The following is a 19,935-nucleotide window of genomic DNA, read 5'->3' as shown; positions in this document are numbered from 1 at the left end:
GGTTTTTGCTGTCATTACAAAAAAAAAAAAAAAAAGACAAACACGTAGAGACTGGTCTCAGAACCAACACATTTGAGTCAAACACATACATGAACCCAATCTCCAGCTGGGTACGTTTTTATTATAAATCACTCCAACAAGGCTTCAGATCCATCACAGATCTAAAAGTAGTCAAGTCCATTTCTAGGATATAAAACAGACCAGTTTGTGGCTCAGGATCCGTTCCAACTCGATATGCGCTTCTCTATGGATCATCAATCGGTTACGACACTAGACTTGTGTTCACGCACAAGAATGAAGGTCAGAAAAGATTTGCTAAAGTTCTTTTTCATACCATTTCACCGACACGAGTGGCTACAACCAGAAAAGGTCAGCAGTAGATGGGCTCTGGCAGGCTGGAGGTCATGTATTCCTGCTGTGCGATGAAATCTGTAGACTGCCACTGGCACTCAATGAGTGAGTCGAACAGCTCCTCGCTCAGCTCCATGAACTTCGCGTTAGCTCCCACCACATCCGGCACCAGGCCTGGATCTGCAGCACAGACAGAAACGCAGCTTTGGTGTCCGGTAAAAACAAAGTTCTAAACTTCCGCAGTTCTTAATCTTTCACCAAAAAACACCCAAGATCCCCAAACTGCATGATGAGGCTTGGAGGTTTATACTTTGCAGTTTAAAAGCGCATTTTACATTTTTCACCATGTTCAGCTTATTCTTAAGTGACTGAGATCTGATGCAAATTGTAAAGGGTTAGTATTAGAACCATCACACACGGTTTTGCATCAGGCTGATTTGAATCCAGTTGTTTGGCTCAGCATTTTACCCTGATTTGATGCCATTGAGACCTCAAACTTGTCAAAAATTGGAAAAATCAGCCAAAGACAGGCACCCATCAGGTGTTTGAACCCGCTCTGTGTGTGCATGATAAGTGGATCTTATAAGGATGGAGACCTCATGGGACACTGATGTTTGAAATCCTGCTAAACCTGAAATCACCTTCCAGCAGCTCCTCCTCCTGAACCTCCTCGCTTTCCTGAAAAAAACAACAACAGTCACTTTGGATGTTTGCCACAGAACTCAGGCTCATCTGAAGAGCTGCCCACTCACCTGTTGGGTGGCATACTGCGAGTAGTCATACTGAGGGTAGCTGTATCCATACATGGCCGCAGTTTGGTCATATCCCCATGAGGGGTAATACCCAGGGTAGGCCTGGTTCTGGTACTGGTTGTACTGGTCGTAGCTGTATCCTGAACTGGACGGCCACGTCTGCTTCTGCTCAGACTGCTGCGGCTGCTTGTTTCTTAAGCTAACAGGAGGAAAGACAGAACTAATTCAGACCTCCATGCACACGCTTATATCTGCTTCAACAAACATCACGTGACATAAATGCACTTTTATTATGTTTGTGAGCATAAAGGCACAAGCAGGATGGAGAAAAAAATAAAGTCAACACCAGAGAGGCATGGTTCTGGAGGCCAACATCAGATCTCAAAATTTGCCGTTTGTCCTGAAGGAGAGACTGCAAAAGACACACGTCTGGACTCCCTGCTTTCGTGCCACAAATCGTACTTATTGAATCTTCTTCTAACTAAGCTTTCATGCTGACTGAGGCCTGCAGAGTCGGAGCTGCTCACAAACTCAAAGCTGTGAATTTTCAGAAACCATTTTTAATGTTTTCCACTCAGAAATTCCCTTTCTAACTGCACTGAAGTTAGTGTGGAAAGTACATCTGAACTTGTTTTTCAGGTAGATCTGGTGGGCCTTAATCGTAGTGAAGCGCTCCGTCGTTCATCTTGGGGGTTACGATCTAAAAATAATCTGCGATGGGTAAAATCCACGAAGTAGGCTGTAAAACCCCTCACCACATGCTTTTTCATTCACTTTTTCATGGCACACAAGATTTACCGACAAAGTCTGCAGCCAAACAGGACGCAGAACACAGTGCGCTAGTGTAAAAAAATAAAATATAGCACATAAATTTGCACTGAAAAACTTCTGCAAAACAGCAAGGCCACGAAAGGTGAATTGTGATATAGCGAGGGAACACTGTACTCCAATGGAAATTCAGCTTCTTTCAAAATCTCCACAGAATGGGTAGAGACGACAGGAACTTATAGAAAACATCTGGGGGGAAAAGGGGTCCTTCTGTTATTTGTGAGGAACTCACTTGTTAGCAGCGAGGCTCAATCGTAGAGGTTTGCTGCCGAGTCCCATGGCCCCCTGACACTCCTCTAAGGCTCGCTTCTGAAGCCGCTCATCTGGAAACTGGACGAAGCCACAGCCCCTGTGATAACAGGGACAGAGAAGCTTTAAATACATACGTGCTCACATTTAGGCTACAGAGGTGCATTCGCACCTTGGTTGCACTAGATAAAGAGCTACAGTGTCACTCCCTGCTGTTGAAGCAGATCTGAGTATCAGTAGAGCTTTGGCTCAGAATCAAAGACAAGCTGCATGCTTACTTTGAGTTTCCCATGCTGTCGAGCACCACTTTTCCTCCGCGGCAGGATGGGTAGCGGTTGTAGAAGAACTCGTAGAGCATCCCATCATCCACCTCTGGTGTGAGATCACCCACAAACAGAGAAAACATGGGCCTGCAACAGGAGGAAGAACCAACAGTTACTCATCCTCATAACACAGATTCACAAGACATCTTTGATCTATATTTGGTTTAAGAACTTAGGGATTTTTGGGTTTAATAACCAGCGAGCTACTCAGTTTAGCCTGGATCAGTACAGACTACTTTGGACTGGACAGTTCTGCCCAGATCCGTGCTTCTGCTGCCAACATTGTTAAAACCAGAAGGACGTCTTGTTTTTCTAAGGTCACATGTTAGTGAAGGACCAAATTGAAATGGTCCCGACAACCAGAAGTAGGGATTTTATATAGTAAAAGTTGCACTTGTTTGGTTCCCTATGTAGATAACAGTGACAAAAACCAAAATAAAGAGCTGCAGTGAAATATTTTACTTTAGACTCACCCTGCTTCTTGTTTGCCAAATGTAGCCCGGTTTAACTTGAATCTTGTGGGCTTCAGAAAAGAGATGTTCATGTCAATTTCTCAGAAAACAAAAAAAATGAAAACCAATCACTAAATGCTTCTCCTACCGGGTTGGCTCCTGGCAAAGATTTGCCGTTGATCTTGCGCAGACATCTCTCAGCTGTGGCCTCGTCGCTCATCTCCACAAAGCAGTAGCCCATCGCCCCCCTGAGTGGGATCACAGCGGTTAGGTTCACAGCAGTGGACAAGCAGGAAACACTAGAGCAGGGGTCGGGAACCTATGGCTCGCGAGCCATATATGGCTCTTTTGATGGTCACATGTGGCTCGCAGACAAATCTTTAGTTATACTTTTATTTCATTAGACCAGTCCTTCTCGGGCGCGATGCGATGCCAGAGGCGCGCAGTAGTGGTGGTGCTTGGAGAGAAAAATCTGCGCCAGCACTTTCAGTTTACTATTATCTATTATTTCACAGAGTTTGTACCAGCCGGAAACCTGTGAATTGCCATGCCTAAAACTGCGCGCTCCCGTCTCTGAGAAAGAGCGCGCAGTTGCGGGGACGGGACGTCTGAGGAAGAAAGCAGAGGGTGGGGGGTTGTGGGGACAGGTAACAGGTGAATCGCGAAGGGATTGTAAAAACGTAAAACCCGCTTCCCGTCACTCACTGCAGCGTGTGAGTGTGTGTTTGGCTCCGCGTCTGCATGTGATAAGAATGTCTCACATCTAAAGAACATTCAGACCTACGATCACGTTTAAAGTCTCAACGCCTGCATGAAGCAGAAACTCACCACGTATCAACCAGACTAGACCATCAGCAAAACCACCACGAGAAATACTCATCATTTATTAGCAACAGCATAACAATGTTATAAAAAAGAATCCACAGACTTATTGTACTTTAAAAATGTTGAAATTACATCAAAGCACACATTCACTTGTATAATTAGTTTTAAACATATTGTTGCGGACTGAGTTTAACTTGGCTGTTGGGCCGCGTTAAAAGTTCTGGAGTTCAATGAACGCATCAAGCAGAGATCTGATTGGCTCTCAGTTCTGTCGCTCAGCCTGTTGTTAGGTAATTTGGACCAATGGGGTTCAGCTATGGGCCGAATAAGGAAAATGGGAGGGCTGGAGCGGGTGCAGGGGAATATAAAGTTGGGAGACGCGCTCTCGTCCAGTGTTGCCAGATTGGGCGGGTTTCCGCCCAATTGGGCTTCTTTTGGTTATGTTGGGCGGGTAAAATTGGCATTGGGCGGGTCTATAAAATTTGGGCTGCTTTTCAAAATATTTAGCGGTTTTACTGTCATTATTATTATTTTTCTTATTATTTAAAATATTAATTAAAAGTATACTAATTAATATATCTGCCGTTTGGGTTCATTTCCAAAAGATGGAGATGATGCAGGGCTTTTATTGGCTTTTATTAACCTTGTCAGAATGGTTACAGCTCGAACAAAAATAACGCAGCCTGCTTATACACTCAGCCGGAGGAGAACGTTCAGCCAACGCGCACCCAGGTAGGCCCCGCCCCCTCTAATCCACCAGTCACCAGCCCACCGCTGATTGACATACGCTGTGGTCCAGCACCTGGCAGTGGCAGAAAGAGGGGGGCGCCATCAAAAGCCATCTAGAGTACACGATACGAGAAACCTATAACTGGATTTTCTGTACTTATTTTATAAAAAATTTTATTATAACAGACTTATTATATAATAATTTATTATTATTGCATCATTTTTTATTAGGCTACTGCTATACTTTTACGTTCAACATTAGGTTTTTGCTAGGTTGAGATTTGGGCTGGTTTTTATTGAGGTGGGCGGGTTTTACGATGAGTTTGGGCTGGAAACTGTCACTCAGATCTGGCAACACTGCTCTCGTCTCAGCGGGAGAGATTCAGGAGTTGCTGAATTAATTGTACGGCGTTTGTTGCGGTCTGCAGTAACCAGAATAAAGAACCTTAAAAAAGGGTAGGGTTTCCGTGCCTCAGTGTGGGAAAGGGACACTACATTATTGTATGGCTCTTTCGAAATTACATTTCAAAATATGTGGCGTTTATGGCTCTCTCGGCCAAAAAGGTTCCCGACCCCTGCACTAGAGCATCCTCAGGCCTTACCCCGTCATCTTGTTTCGTATGATCCGTACGTTGACCACCTGCTCCCCCATAGTGGAGAACGCTCTGGTGATGAACTTCTCGTCCATGTAGGAGTCCAGCTGCAGAAGACAGAAGACATTCAGGAATCTTCAAGACAAGAGAAGTCCAGGATTCATGTTTCTGTTCCCATTTAAAAACATTGTTAAAAAAAGGACTTTAGACATTAGAACTATTGCTAGGCCCGACTGGGTCTAATGCGTAGAAACCCATGAAAATAATATAAGCCATGAACGTCCGTCATGACTCATGATAGCATTTTTTAGCTAATAACACGGTGATTCAGTTCGCTGTTTTAATGCTAACAAACAGCGAGAACTCGTTAAGATATAATGTATAATGCACGACAAAACAACACTAAGAGGAGAGGGTATTTCTGCATATTAAGAATGAGCCTATTAGCTGGATTAAGTTTAAAAACAGAATTATCCAAACTTAAACAAACGCGACGTAAAGGAAGCGTGGACTTCCGGCCGCCGTTCCCTCATTAAAGATGCGGACTGTGGTGAAACTCACGTTTCCCATCCACAGCGTGCTCATGGTGGCGGCTTCCTGCGCGTCCTACAGTTAACTTTTAATGCTTATCAAGCAGAAAATGAAACTGCGGGTATCACCAACTTAAGACCCGAAACAAGCACAATGCTACTGTATGGCGTTCATGGGAAAAAAAAAAAAAAGTTCGCCATAATACTGCCACCTGCTGGCCTGGAGGGAATTTACACAAAGACATAAATTACCTAATTTCCAACATACATTATTTTATATTGTAAATATTTATTTTTATTCCTCTTTTAAAGGTCAAATTTCAAACTCCCCCTCAGTCACTGTCCCTGAAACTAAGAGTGTATTCAAAAGTTATCCATTACTGAGCACATTACTTCAAAATGTAATTTCTTTTAAAGAACTTGGAATTATTAGGATTTTTTATTTTTCACCTTTACGAGAAAACAAAACAAGCAAGAAAACAAAAAAACTGAGATCCTTGTTTGTATTTCAGGTTTTGAGTTCCATCTTGGAAATGAGTTCAGTGTGACTCAAGAAATCAACATTTCTGCTGCTCCAACAAATCTTAATCCATTTCACACAGCACTAATGCAGCTCTATCTCTGTTCAGTTTCCTCTCTTCCATGATCAGTTCACACAACACATTCAAGTGGGATTTTTCCCATTATTATCAACTTGTTGGAGTAGATCTTAAGCATGAAATAAAACACAAACGGCTGATCACTCGAGACCCCTCGTGTTCAAAACATGCAAATATTGTAGCTCCAACAAAATGACAGATGATGGCTGGCATCAGAGATGATCAGTTCAGTGTATAGACCAGAGGTCTGCAACATTTAACACTTAAAGAAATATTCTTTCAGTGTTTACTTCACCCATAAAAAATAAAAATAAGACAACGACTTGCTTTTGAATGTCGTTATAATGATGAATACAAATGAACTGTTTTTTTTGCATTAATAAAACAATTAACTTATGAAGAAAAAAGATGATTTTTTCTAAATATGAAATAGTTTATAACTTTTCACAGAGGTTCGCATGACTTCCTTTCAAAATAAGACATCCTATACCACAAAGGATAATCTCTATCCAGAAAACTTAGTAGTATGTTGTGTGATGTTTGAAGTGATTAAAAAAAGCTATACAAAGTTTAATTTACTGTTTGTGGTGCACCTCAGCCAGAAATGTGCAAAAATAATAAACTAACATTAAATCACAGCTACAGTAATTAAATAAATGCCTCTTATTGTATTTTTTGTAACCATAAGGCTTGCCTGAAATGCTTGAATTTGTTTTAAAAATAGAAAATCCGCCTTATCATCCGTAAGTATAAATTCTGACTTTCACTTGATTTTCTATGATACACTGCATTGAAAACTCAGTCAAACTTTTATGGGTACAGTAGTCAGGAACCTTGCAGAATGATAAGTACTGTGCTTCAACTGATACTAGCACAACTGACAACATTCAATCCTTCTGCAAATATTTATCCCTGATCACTTAGCTGTAGCATGTTTGATTCAAACACTGTATGATTGATGTGACACATTGGTTTGCATTGAGCCCATATGAAGCCATTGTTTCCGCTTGGTGTTCGCCCCAGCTCTCATTGGAGCCAAAATGAACAAACATGGCTGACTGTTGGAACACACCCAGAAAGTGGCCTATTAGCACTTAGGATTTAATGATCACATGCCCACAGCATAATCATGTTTATCTCAATTTACAAAAGTTCCTAGAAATGAAGCAAAGATGGGACAAAAATCAGACAGGAAATGAATGTGAAGATGTTATGTGTAGATTAACCACAGAGGTGGAAAATGTTTTGGAACCATAACAGGTTTGTTTTATTTCTTGTTTTAATGATAAATAATTTAACATTATAGTGATCCAAGGCTGACTCAATTATGTAACAAGCCACTCAGTGGTTAACTGGCAAACTAACCTGGCATTGGTTACTGATTAAACCACGTTTCAAAATAAAAGCCTCAAAATATTCACAGGAGGTTACGGCAATGTGCTCTCCTGTCACATTAACAGCAGAGTAGTTTAAAGCCACTTTTTAAATTTTTTTTCCAGGACTATATTTTAAGGAAAAAAAGTCTTCATCGTCAGAAAAAGTTGAAGTAGATTTTCTAATACTATTTTCCATAATCCATTGCTAATAGAGTAGTCAGAAGGAACTTCAAAAAAATAAAAGAGCGCAGTTTTCACTTCACACAGAAGAGTCACATGATTAGGTCCATAAACTGTTTAATATGTTCAAGGCCGTGTGCTAAAGTGACCTCTCAGGGGTAACAACATAACCAAAGTGTTGTAAAAGAGACACCAGAAAAAGCCCAATCGACAGTAAATAAACTGTAATCACACAGGAATTATTTTTAGTGTAAACGGGCAACCTAGAGCAACAAAAAGGTACCAGAGGAGAGACGAGAAGATGTAAGATCAGTCTGTAGGGTAATTCAGAGGCAGCAGACCGCACACACGCTCACACATGTTCGCACACACACACCGGCACAAACAATCAGTCCATCTTCTCTTTGTGAACCAGCTTAGGCGCATCCACAAAGTCCTGGCCATTAAACAGGATGATGGTGGCTGTGATGGCGCTGGCGGCCCCCCAGAAGGTCACGTAGGCCAGGGTTTCCGTCCACGTCTCACCTGCAAGGATGAACACTTGTTGCTGGATGTTGTTGAGGCCGATTCACATGAATGAATCATTAACATTGAAGTAAATAAAGCTGGGCAAGCTCCAAAAACATTAAAAATGCCCAAAGTCCAGAAAACATTTGTTGCTTAAACTTCTGGAATCCCATTTGATCACATAAATGTGCTCACCCGCCATCAGAAGACTAATGATGCACATGGAGAATGCAACCACCATGATGATGGGCAGCTGCAAACAGAAGAGAGAGTAAGAGGACGGAAACATGAGCTGCTCCTGCAGCTATCGGTGGCTCTCCTGATCTACTCACAGTCAGGAACTTCCAGTCCTTCTGCACCCTCAGAGGAGTGGCTCCATCCGAGTCATCCACAGAGAAGTTACCCAGGAACAGATCAATGGAGTCCTGCAGCACAGAGGAGCATAAAGTGTGCAGTAGATTGGCGAAGGATTATGGAGTCATGTGACACGTAATTGTTCCAAAGCGACACAGAGAATGAAGAATTTAACAGATTTAGTGATTAAAAGTGAAATAAAAAGTTTCCTTAACGTGTTAGCATGTTCTTTATTCAATGGTTATCTGAATGATTGTTCATATGTTGCACTAATATACTAGATTCCTCCAATGTTTCAGGAAGCTAATCATGCCTTAATGTGTTATTGTAGTGAAGCGTGCAGATATTCAGTCTAATATTGCTATCTTTTCTATTTTATGATTTGCCTTTCAAGATGAAATGTCCGCTTTTGGTCCCATATTTTGTTAAGTAAATTTTTCCCATAAGTGCGACTTACATATGACTATTTTTTCTTCTTTATTATCCATTTTTTGAATCAATCTTTAAGTCTGCAACATCTGGTGTTTTCCAGTAAAGAATCCGATTAGTCTGACCTTTCTGAAGCAGAATATCCCATGATCCTGTTAATCTATCAGGACAATCAGGCTCTACAGTCACAGAACTGTTCAAAGGAGATACCTGTCTGAACCCGTCAGAAAAGTTGTTCTTGTAGTAGCGAATCATGGAGTTCCAGCCGTCCATCAGCAACCCCCACTTGGTCCGCTTTCCTGTCCTAAAGGGAGGGAGAAACAGCCAATCAAATCAGGCATTATGACAACACTCTATGAAACACAATATTAGGGATTAACAGTTTGTGTTTCATCATTTTATCTTTCCCATTCCTGCCCCAGAGTCAAAAGCCATCATTCCTCCACGGATCTCAGAACCACATTCTAAGGAATTCGGCTCTACAACAGGGAACAGTTGTACAGCTGTTCTGAGCAGCCTCAGAGGCAGCGTCTACTGCCGAAACGTAAAAAGGGCTGCCATTTTCTTGGAGAACAGAGGGTACAGATATGACCCCAATGGTCTCAACAGAAACACACATGACATACAGTTGACCTGTGTGTTTAGAGGCAAACACGAAGCTATGCCAATATGCTACAAATTGATTGCAAAGTCCTGAAAATGATAAACAGGTTTATGCTGAAACAGGGGGAACCATAAACATGGAGAAAGGGCTGAAAGAGAGAAAACAAATGATCCTACTTGTTATTTTGTGGGATTGCGTAAAGAGTCTTTTTTTGTTTGTCATTGACATAGCAAGTCCGATTTTTACCATAAATGTTTTCAACCACAAAGTTGAGCTTTTTCTAAAACTCTAATTAGCTCTTCACAAAAAAACGTCCATTTAGAGATGCTGATTCCATTTCTGCTCTCAAGTCTTTTGGACACAAACTCCAGTCAAGCCTTTAAATCTAAAGGGTAAAATTAGAACTCTCACATCCTCCTCAAGTGTGACTCAAGTCCCAAGTCTTTGGTCTTTTGATCCCAGATCTCTTCAAATGGACAGTTATCTTATTTTGGAATAATAACAATATTTAGTTGAAAGAAATAGAAAAATTACTAAATGTGTTGATTCTTTTGTTCGGTTATCGTTGCAGTTACAAGTTTCTCCTAAAACATGTTCCAGTGTTTTTAGATTCCACCTTTGTATCCCTTTTTTTAACCTATTATTGCTCAATTTTCCAGACAGTCGGACCTCTCCAGTCGGACAACCTAATGCTTAGTTCTGGAATTACAGAGAAAGTCCTTCCACGTGGTCTCCAAAAAAAAGGAGACAGTCTGGCCTTATTTCAAGGTCTGATCGTACGTAACTATAACAAGTCCTGAATGATTCTCTAAAATCGGAAGTCAGGTAAATGCAGGATCAAACTATCTTCAGATAAAGATCAATGTTTCTAGTACCGTTCACTGGTTTTTATTTAAGAGGAATCACTCTTTTTCAGGGGCTTACATGCTAATGATAAATGTATTTATTAATTTATTTTCAAAGTCATTGATAGGTCCCCTTTTCCTACAGTTGCCAGACTGGACGCTCCTGCATTTTAAAAGAATGACTTTATTTGCCTGATGTCTTCCTGCTCTCTTCATACAGCACCTTAAAACATCCCCAGTTGGGAATTGGTGCTTTATTTTATAATAAGCTGATCAGAGGTCAGACCGGCGATTTTCCGTGGAATCTTTCTCACCCTTGATATACAGGAATGGACGGGTGACCCGCTTTGTGTTCATACAGATCACGCAGGATAAAAGGTGTGCGCACAAAGAGAACAACACTGGGTGTTAGTGTGTGATCAGTCATGTCACTGTACCTGGTGAAGTCTGTTTTTAAGGCTCCAGTTCCTGCATACTGTACAGCACATGCATTGGCATTGTCAGCCCATGCTGGTTAGAAAGCACACACAGAGAAAATGAACACAACTCAGGAGTGACACTTTTACTGATCGCACAACAGACAGGGACAGCTGGGTAGATTGCCTTTACCGTTTTTGTAGGTTTTCTCAAACTCGGCCTGCTCCTCGATGCGCTGTCCCACGTTCAGGATGCCCATCCTCTGTGGACCAACACCGATGTTAAATGGCAAACAGCAGTTACTTATATAGCACTTCACTACCTTACTACAACAAATGTCGGTCATGTTGGAGCCAGCTGTCAGGAAGCAGCGATTGGTCCAAAATTGGTTGAGTCAATGTTTCTATGGCAACCACTCTTGTCAGTCAGGAGTGAGCTTGTTGGCACTTAAGTGAATAAAAGGGAATGCCATCCATACATCACTACCAAATCAGAGTCCTTGATTGGTCAAAGTGCTAACTGGTTTAACTTTCAACATGAGTTTAAAGGACATGAGGTTTGTACGTAGAGCCCGAAAACGGTGAACTTTGCGTAGAAACCTTGCAAAGTAGTTTTGAAGCCCTGAACATTTGTTGAATTTTAATTGGAAGTGGTCGCTTGAACGAGGGCCACAGTCCAGTTCTCATATACAGTCAATAGTCTACACTGGGTCTTTTGCGTCTCGGTGGAAAGTGGCCCCAATGGAGTCAGCAAAAGCGTCTAACAGAGAAGCTGTTGCTTTGATGTTCTCTATGAGTGATGTTTCAGCTTTATTCTTTAAAGTGGTTCTTGATTTTAAAACCTAAAATTGATTTCTGATAAAAGCTTCTAATTAAGAAACAATTAATAGTTCACTTTAGGAAAACTGATCTTTTATCGTAAACCGGTTTTTGGCCTATTTAAGCAAAACTTAGAAAACAATCTTAGAACTAAAAAGTGGTACAGTAGCAGGAGTAATACGTTTTTGTGGTGCAGTATCTTTTGCGGATACCTGAAGCTGCGACTGCAGCGAGCGTCTGGCCAGGAGGCTCTGAATAACATTGGTCCGGTCCAAACAGTCCATGCAGTTGCTGCGAAAGACCCCGCTTTGATGGGTCAGTTCCTTCCCATCCGAGTTCACCATGAAGTAGCTGCACACAGAGGGAGGTGTCAGTGCCTCCTCCCACTGAAGCGCAAGGGAGGACGGGGCTGCCTCTTCTGTCACCTGTACTCCTCCTGCGTCTCTGCCACGGTGTCCACCAGGATCTGAAGGCGATCCCACCTCATATGGCTGCACTCTTTATGGAAGTCGAAGGCTATGTAGCTGAGGACAGAGGAGGTGGGGTCAGCCTCTCAGTCAGCGTGCATCTGCCCTGCACTCGCACTAACTCACTTGATCAGGCCGCTGCTCATGCCAGCCACCATCTTGGCAAAAGCTTCCTCCAACGGCTTCTCTGATCCTTTTTGGTTCACCTGGAAGCAGAAGGAGCAGACTCGTGAGGCAGCTCCTCGCCACGCGCCTGAACTCTCTGAACTGCAGTGCAGACCAGGTCTCACCAGGTTCAGGACGGTCTGCTTCCCATAAATCAGGAGCTGAGAGTCAAAGTGCCTCTGGAATCCATCCATCTGTGCGGATTTCACAAACAGAATGTATCAAAGACACACACAGAAACGCACAAACCAGCATGTGTAAACACACATACAAACACACAAAAATGATTGCATACACAAAGAATCCTGCACACAAACCCACAAATACACACCTTTACGTCCATGCACACAAACACACACAACAACATGCACACAGAAAAACACAATTACAAATATGCATGAGTACCAACAAACAAACAAACAAAAAAAGGCACAGATGTATGCACACAAACATATAAAAATATATTAAACACTCAAACACATGCATGCACCCACACACACTCACAAAACAAACAAAATAACAACACACACACAGTGTGGCTGCTCTTACATGATTGCTGGTTTTACTGATGATGGGTTTGGGTTTGTACTTCAGGTTGGGCCTCTGACTCCAATAAAACGGCATGGATCCTCGAGTCTGAGGAGCACACACAAGGAGGTATGGCTTCAAAACAGATCTATGCTCTCAGGCTGGAAAAGAACCTGCCGACAGAACCCAAAATACGGCCCAGAATCCAGAACAGACCCAGCATAGACCTGACCTGCACAAACGAAGCTTTAGCTCCTTCGTACAACACGATCTGCTCAGTCTCCACAAAGTTAGCAGCGTGGCCCTCAGAGTCGATGCCTGCAGTCAGAACGAGCCGAGTCAGCGTGGAACGGAACCACAGAACGGAACCAGGATTACACACTTACCTCTGACGTAATATCTGACACCCGCCCGGAAACAGCTTCTCCTGGATATGAGGATCCACTCAAAGATCTTCCCGTTGATGCGACATGGCTTCAAGATGATGACTACACCACCAGGGTCAAAGAAAAGCTTCCTCACAGTCTGGTCTCAGGTGGATTTGTGTCCCTCTGAGAGCTGTGGGTTTTAAACCGAGACAGAACGCAAAAAAAGGATACATCCATGGACGACAGGCAGAGCAAACCTGTGGAGCTGTGAGGGGAAAAGATAAAAGGTGGTCAAAAAACAAACACTGAGGGGATGAAGAGGAGCAGTAATGGTTCGGTTACCTCGGGCTGTCCAGCAAGTTCTCGAAGGAGATTCCCGTTCCACACAAATCTCTGATCTGCCTGAAAAGCACAGAAACACCATCATCTATGAATGCCAGGACTTCAAAACCTTCAAAGAAACATACATTTCCATAAATAAGCACATCATAGAAGCTGTGGTTCTTCTGTGGACTGAACAAACTGACTGTAGTTTTTGAAGCCGTTTCCAAAGCAGCAGATGTTGGTAAAAATCTGGCTGGATCACGTAACCACAAATGAATAGATCTTAAGGACTAAAGTCCAGCAAAAATATTTCTACTTTTGGCTCTGTTAGGACCTATAAAGGGTAAAGTAAAGACCCACTCCGATCATCCTTTGATCTATTGTAAAAGCATTCTCAGTGTTTTTTTAAAATTCTGACGTTTTTAGACAAAGCCAGAAACCTGTGTCATTTTTTTGAGGCTATTGTTTCTGCAGAGCGGCAGGAATTCATTAGAAATTCAGCTCCGAGTTGTGGGCGATACTAGTGGCACAACCCGACCCCTAAGAGCCCTCTGTTTATGCGCTCTCCTCCTAGCTTACAGCCCCAACCAACATTAGCAGGCGTGCAACATCTGAGCTTTCCAGCCGTACAGTTTTGAGCCAGATGCCAGCTCAAATGAGGAAAACTGAGACATTTTCCTGCAAGTGGATGTATCCGAATACAGTGGGCCATCGATTGTATTGTTTACATCACAAGTACATTTTTTTTTTCCAATGGCACTTTTTCATCTGCTCCTGATTCATAATGATTTGTATAAAGAAATACTCAGAAATGCAATTTTAAGGTTTATTTTCCTCATCTACCATCATCAGAAAGGGGGTCCTCCGAATATCAAGTCAATATCCGAGACATTTCTTACTTCCAGACAGGTGGACGTTTCTAGAACAACCACCGTCAGAAAACTTCCATTGTTGCACAAAAGGATTCATAGCCCCACTGATGGGTTAGTGTTTGAGTAAAGTTGAAAACATGCTTCACCCTCTCCAGCAGACTCATCTCCTGGAAATCTGGGCTGGTGTTGGCCAATCGCTGCAGCGTGTGCGTCAGGTCAAAGTCGGTGCAGAAGTAGAAGCCGTCTGTAGTCAGAATGTTGTTGATCATGGCCAGAAAGGTCTTGTTCTCCTGAGACTACAAGCACACAAACACCCAAGTTTTAAGTAAACTTATAACAAAACAGTCAACTCTTTACTATACCTCCTTTGAATTTGAGGCTTTTATTGTTATATCTACCAAATGGCTACAGAGGATTTTTAATGCTCTGCAGGAGCAAACGTGGTGAAGGAGAGGAGCATGTCATGCCTCCTCCTTTTTTGCTCTTGCAGACCATTAGAAATCCTCTGTAGCAGTTAGATAAATGTCAAAATAAAAGCCTCAAATTCAAAGGAAGTGGCGTAGAACACAGATGAAGGTCTTTCATCGGCGTAGATGACCTGAGCACTAAGCAGCCACTCTCACCTGCGTCTCTGAGAGGTGGAGCACGCTTTTCTTGTAGGAGATCACATCAAAGTCGACGACTTTCCACACGGCGTGGCCCAGGATCTCACCCACTTTTTTCTTCCTGGTGATCACGATCAGGTACATCCCTGTGCGGCGCATGACCTCAGTCAGAGCCATTTTACAGGTCAACGTCTGGGCAGAACCCATGTGTGCTCGCCTACCTGCGACCAGCCTGATGGTTCCCATGATGCCGAAGATGGGTCTGGTGACCCCCGTTGGAGGGAGGTCCTTCTTACCTGTGGGAACAGGGCACAGGCGGGGATGCTTTGTAAATTCTGTTAGCTAATTCATTGGTAAAGTCACTTTTGACAACAATCAAACAAAAACACAAACAGCATTTCAAAAGCAAAAGTACGGTTGAAGATCAGGGAGGAAAGGTCTATTTCTGCCACTTTCGAAATGAGCTTCTTCTAGCACTTCAAGACAAAAAATTGGACTTGAAGATTATCCAGACAGACTCTTGTGATTATTGAAGCTTTGGTAATAAACCACTATCCCCAGAGGAGTTAGGCCTGATAAACATGGTAAAATAGCCTGGGGCTGTCTGAATTCTTTGATAAAATTCCTCCCATCTCCTTTTCCTGGAACCTGTGAGCCAGTGTCAGGGAGAAAAGAAGAGCACACGGGGGTAATCAGACAGGAAACAGAACAAAGGAGATCTGCACATTAGCAAAATTCCATTTCCTGCAGCTCATACATGTAGACCCAGCAGAAGACAAATCCCATGACAAAAAAACATTTATAGCTGCATCATGTAAGACATGTAAACATCCAAGCATGAACAACATAAAATGTACTTGTCCAAAAGATTAAAACTGAAAAGCAAGAAATGATAAAAGACGTGCTTTTTGAGATTATTGCAACAATTTTGCAACCAAGCATTTCTGATCGGTTATCTGCAACCACAAGCAGGGACAACCCAGTGATTGTAAGTGAGTCTCAGGTCCAGCTAAATGTGGAGGGTCGTCTTAAGAAAAGAGCATATGAAATAAAAGCAAGGGCAATTTAGAAATGTTTTTTTTACAATATAGAGTTGGGTAGACGGGCAGAAGACTTGCTGTGGTGACCCCTAGAGGAAGTCACTAATACTCAGTTTCAAAGTGTTGCTCAGAAAGAATTGTGGGATTGAAGGAAATATTTAACCCTTGTGCTATCTTAGATGACCCCACCCTTACATTGACGTGTTCTCCCTACCATGACAAAGGTGGATAAAGGTGGAAAGATTTCATGTAATCCATGGACACCAGTGAGGTTCACAAATCAATGAAGAAAAAAGGTTCAGCGCACTGTCTAGTGGGTCTAGATGACCCAACTCCCAATGGTAAAGTGCCTAGGATAGCACAAGGGTTAAGGAGGCACAGAATCTTCTTTTCAATTTGATGAATTCCTTTCCAATACTTCTCATTTTAATGGGACTTTTGGAGTAAATGGTGACCAAACTTCTACTTCTTGTCATTTTGATTCATGTGCTTTTACCCCCTGAGATGGAGAACCCTAAAACATGTCAGCTGATACGTGACGGCAGAGCTGGGAATCTTCTTGCTGCCTGTGCCGAGGTGAATGAGACACACTGAAGGCCGTGTCACACATCCACCATATTTGACGCGTTTTTCATGAAACTTCGGTCTTTCATGATACATGCGTGATATATGTAGTTCACGATTGTTTCGTGTGTTTGTCAGATGTCCAATTTTCATCTGTGCAATACATACAAAAGTTCATAGTGGCTGTGTGACAGAGATGGATTTATGCCGATTTTCATCTCACATGCCGAGATGAACCTTCATCCAATTTTGGATGTTAGAGCTGTTGCTGCTTGATCAGGCTAAACTGCTAAAGAAAGCAGCAGTAGCTTCAAAGCAATAGTGTCAACAGCTGCTAGATGTGACTGGCTTGGCCCTCTCTGCTGATACAGAAACTCAGGCTGCAGCCTTTCTGCAAACATTTACAGTACAGACCAAAGGTTTGGACACACCTTCCCATTCATTTGAATGAGAACATGTGTCCAAACTTTTGGTCTGTACTGTGTGTATATGTATATATATATATATTTTGTCTGTGGTGTCAACTGTGAACTTTTCCTGGTTCAAACTTCCTACCTGTTAGTGTCATCTCGTTGGACACCCTATCGATGGCCAGCACGGCATCCTCCCCTTCATCGCAGGCCTCGATGAAGAACTTCTCAGGAGTCGTGTGTCTGTGAAATATCAGGAAAAAGAAAAAAAGCTCTCGTTACAATTCCGTCATCAGCAGAGGAGGCTTTTAACCCTACAGCGGAAATGGCTAAGAGAAATCCTTCAGCTGGTTTAAACGCCAGATCGGGTCAGCAAATAACCGGAGTGAATTTGCCTCGTTTGTGACTCTCTACGGTGCGAGAAGGAGACACAGCTCATGAATCTGTGTGAAGCACTTCTTGTTGAACCCTTTGGCTCATCCATGAAAAGAAGAGCACGCGTCTGATGGATCAGAAGGCCCGAGGCACTTCCTGTGCAGCTGCTTGACCTCCTCAGGGATCAGGGGTCTGTGGGCCAGTTTGAGAAACTCTGCTGTATAAGGCTCATGGGAGGAGGAGGAGGAATGGGGAGGTGACTACCAGGTCAGCTGTTGTGCAAACACAGCAGCTCCATTGTTGGCTTTTATAATCTGGACTCAGACCAGGTGAGGTGTGACAAGAGTCTCAGCAAGAATGAAAAGAAAGGCGGAGAAAATGATGTTGGTTTAGAGAGAGGAGGAAGCAGAGATGAAGATGAATCCATCAGATGAACAGATCATGTTAGATGTTTTGAAGATAAATGCAGGAAACAGATTGAGATGGTTGAGAGGTTGGAGCTACCAGCAAGGAGACCAAGAGGAGGTTCATGATGTAGTGAAGGAGGACACAAGGGTGGTTGGTTTGGAGGAGGATGCAGATGATAAGACTGGATAGGAGCAGAATTGCAGCGACCCTAAATGGAGCAGCAAAGAGGCAAAAAGGCGCAGAACCGGTTCACCTGGTGAACTGGTTTGTCGGTCATAGAGAAACCAGTTCACCAGGTCAGGATCCAACCCACACGAACCCCCGTAATCCCGCACACACCCTCCAGCAGCGGGTGCGGTGGCACCATGAAAACAGGGTGGCTTCTCTGCGTAATGACGCGCAGAGGTGCGCCTGCGGATCCAGTTAAGGATCCCATCCATAAAACTGGCAACTTCAAGCTTAGAACCAGCAACGGTTCGAAGATTACACGCAACTGACTAATTAAACTTAAACCCGAATCGACTGCTGATACCGAACCGCCCCGGGAACTGTCGCTCTGCCGACTCTGCGTCTGACCCGCCGGTCTGGTTCCGCATCATCATCTAAATCTACCTCTGAGCCTGTCAGCGAACTTGAAGCGTCATGTCATGTCATCGTGGCGCGTGCCTACCGCCGGCGGACTGTCCCTCCGCCCCACCAACTGTCAGACCAAAGCGCAACCCGGCGGTAAACACAAGCACAGGGACCAGAACCACAAAAACTTACAAGTTGTATCTATCGAAGGCGGTCGCCATTTTTCCTCCTTGCGTTCGGCTGACCTCACTGACGTAAGCACAGTGAGAGAGTCGCGCGGGTTGCCAGATATGAGCCAGGAACCCACAGCACGGAGACGGAAAAAGAATCGGCACGCGCCGCTCGAATGTCAAGGATATAGAATCTGGCGTCTGGAGGATACGTCATTTGGGGCGGGGCTTAAGATTTGAAGTCACAAATCGCGTTCTGTGTTCGCTGTTAAGTAACATAAAAATCAACGGTGCTGGTATCAAAAGCACGTTTTATGCATTTCGATTTCTATCTATTTGTCAAAATAAGTAAGAAAAACTTTCATTACAAAAAAAAAGAAAAATCAATCTTGTTTTTGTTCGAATGTTGCAACCTTTTCACAAAAAATTAATGAGAAGATTTTGACATGAAAATATTAAAAATATATAATGATGTAAAACAAAGTTTTAGTCGACATGACCAAACTTGTTTTCAGTGCAGAGGAATAAGCATTTGTATATCTGCATTTTTGAGACTTACTGTACTGAGACAGCAGTTTTATGGAGGGAAGTAATCTGCTAGTAAAGTCTACAAAGGAGAAGAGGAAACCAAAAAACATTTCCTCTTTTTAAATCCTAATGCCAAAAAACTATGAGCACATAGTTTGTTTCTGTGTGCAGCTGAGCTTTTGATGATTTCCTCATGATTTACAGGAGTACTTATTCTTCTTGTTAACCAATGAACTTCTGCATCCTTCAGCTGCTCCCTCTTAGGTCGTATAGGCAATAATAATAATGATGACAATAATAATAATAAAAAGAGTGTTGTTTTCTATGACATAGTGTCTGCAGAACAACAGTAGTTAATCAGAAAGTCACCTCTGAGTTCTGGGGCCTCATTTATAAACGTTGCGTACGCACAAAAGAAGGCGTACGCCACTCTCTACGCAATAGTTGAGATTTATTAAAAGCAAACTTGACGGGAAAATGTGCGGTCCTTCACGCAAGCTCTGACCCAGGCGTACGCACAAAAACGGGTGAAATGAGAAACGGCGACACTGTCGGCAGATGGAAGAAACACGTGAAAGTGAAAATGACAATCCTGCCTCTCAGAAATAACATGAAGACTTCACAAAGCAAGTCTTACAATTAACAGCTACATGAACACCCGTTTGATCGATCAGCAGTGAAACAAACAAAAAAATCAAGCGAAAATTACAACAGAAATTCAAATGAACACATATTTGCAAAAAGAAAAGTGAAATATGTTCTGCAATATTGGCATGT

General features: G+C 42.8%; 2 protein-coding genes across 2 annotated transcripts; both read right to left on the bottom strand.

Moving 5' to 3' along the window:
- Window positions 1-90: 90 nt before the first annotated feature.
- Window positions 91-5,831, bottom strand: trnau1ap (tRNA selenocysteine 1 associated protein 1). The gene is made up of 9 exons (XM_004074162.3): window positions 5,664-5,831; window positions 5,112-5,209; window positions 3,104-3,203; window positions 2,977-3,026; window positions 2,459-2,590; window positions 2,164-2,280; window positions 1,104-1,302; window positions 993-1,029; window positions 91-531 (listed from the first exon to the last, which is right to left on the bottom strand). Exons 1-9 carry the CDS (start codon window positions 5,685-5,687, stop codon window positions 371-373), a joined length of 918 nt encoding a protein of 305 aa, XP_004074210.1. The 5' UTR covers window positions 5,688-5,831; the 3' UTR covers window positions 91-370.
- A 1,643-nt stretch (window positions 5,832-7,474) lies between these two features.
- On the bottom strand, window positions 7,475-18,803 carry LOC101170855 (phosphatidylinositide phosphatase SAC1-B). Its single transcript, XM_004074161.4, has 20 exons — window positions 18,653-18,803; window positions 17,250-17,347; window positions 15,312-15,386; window positions 15,109-15,236; window positions 14,632-14,781; window positions 13,632-13,691; window positions 13,521-13,554; window positions 13,308-13,409; window positions 13,154-13,239; window positions 12,943-13,029; window positions 12,519-12,587; window positions 12,355-12,434; window positions 12,187-12,285; window positions 11,974-12,112; window positions 11,136-11,205; window positions 10,964-11,036; window positions 9,288-9,381; window positions 8,627-8,719; window positions 8,490-8,547; window positions 7,475-8,312 (listed from the first exon to the last, which is right to left on the bottom strand). Exons 1-20 carry the CDS (start codon window positions 18,679-18,681, stop codon window positions 8,176-8,178), a joined length of 1,761 nt encoding a protein of 586 aa, XP_004074209.1. The 5' UTR covers window positions 18,682-18,803; the 3' UTR covers window positions 7,475-8,175.
- Window positions 18,804-19,935: the final 1,132 nt, after the last annotated feature.

The sequence above is a fragment of the Oryzias latipes genome, chromosome 11 (genome assembly GCF_002234675.1).
Source record: "Oryzias latipes chromosome 11, ASM223467v1".
Lineage (NCBI taxonomy): Eukaryota > Metazoa > Chordata > Actinopteri > Beloniformes > Adrianichthyidae > Oryzias > Oryzias latipes.
This window is presented reverse-complemented; position numbering and strand designations above follow the sequence as displayed.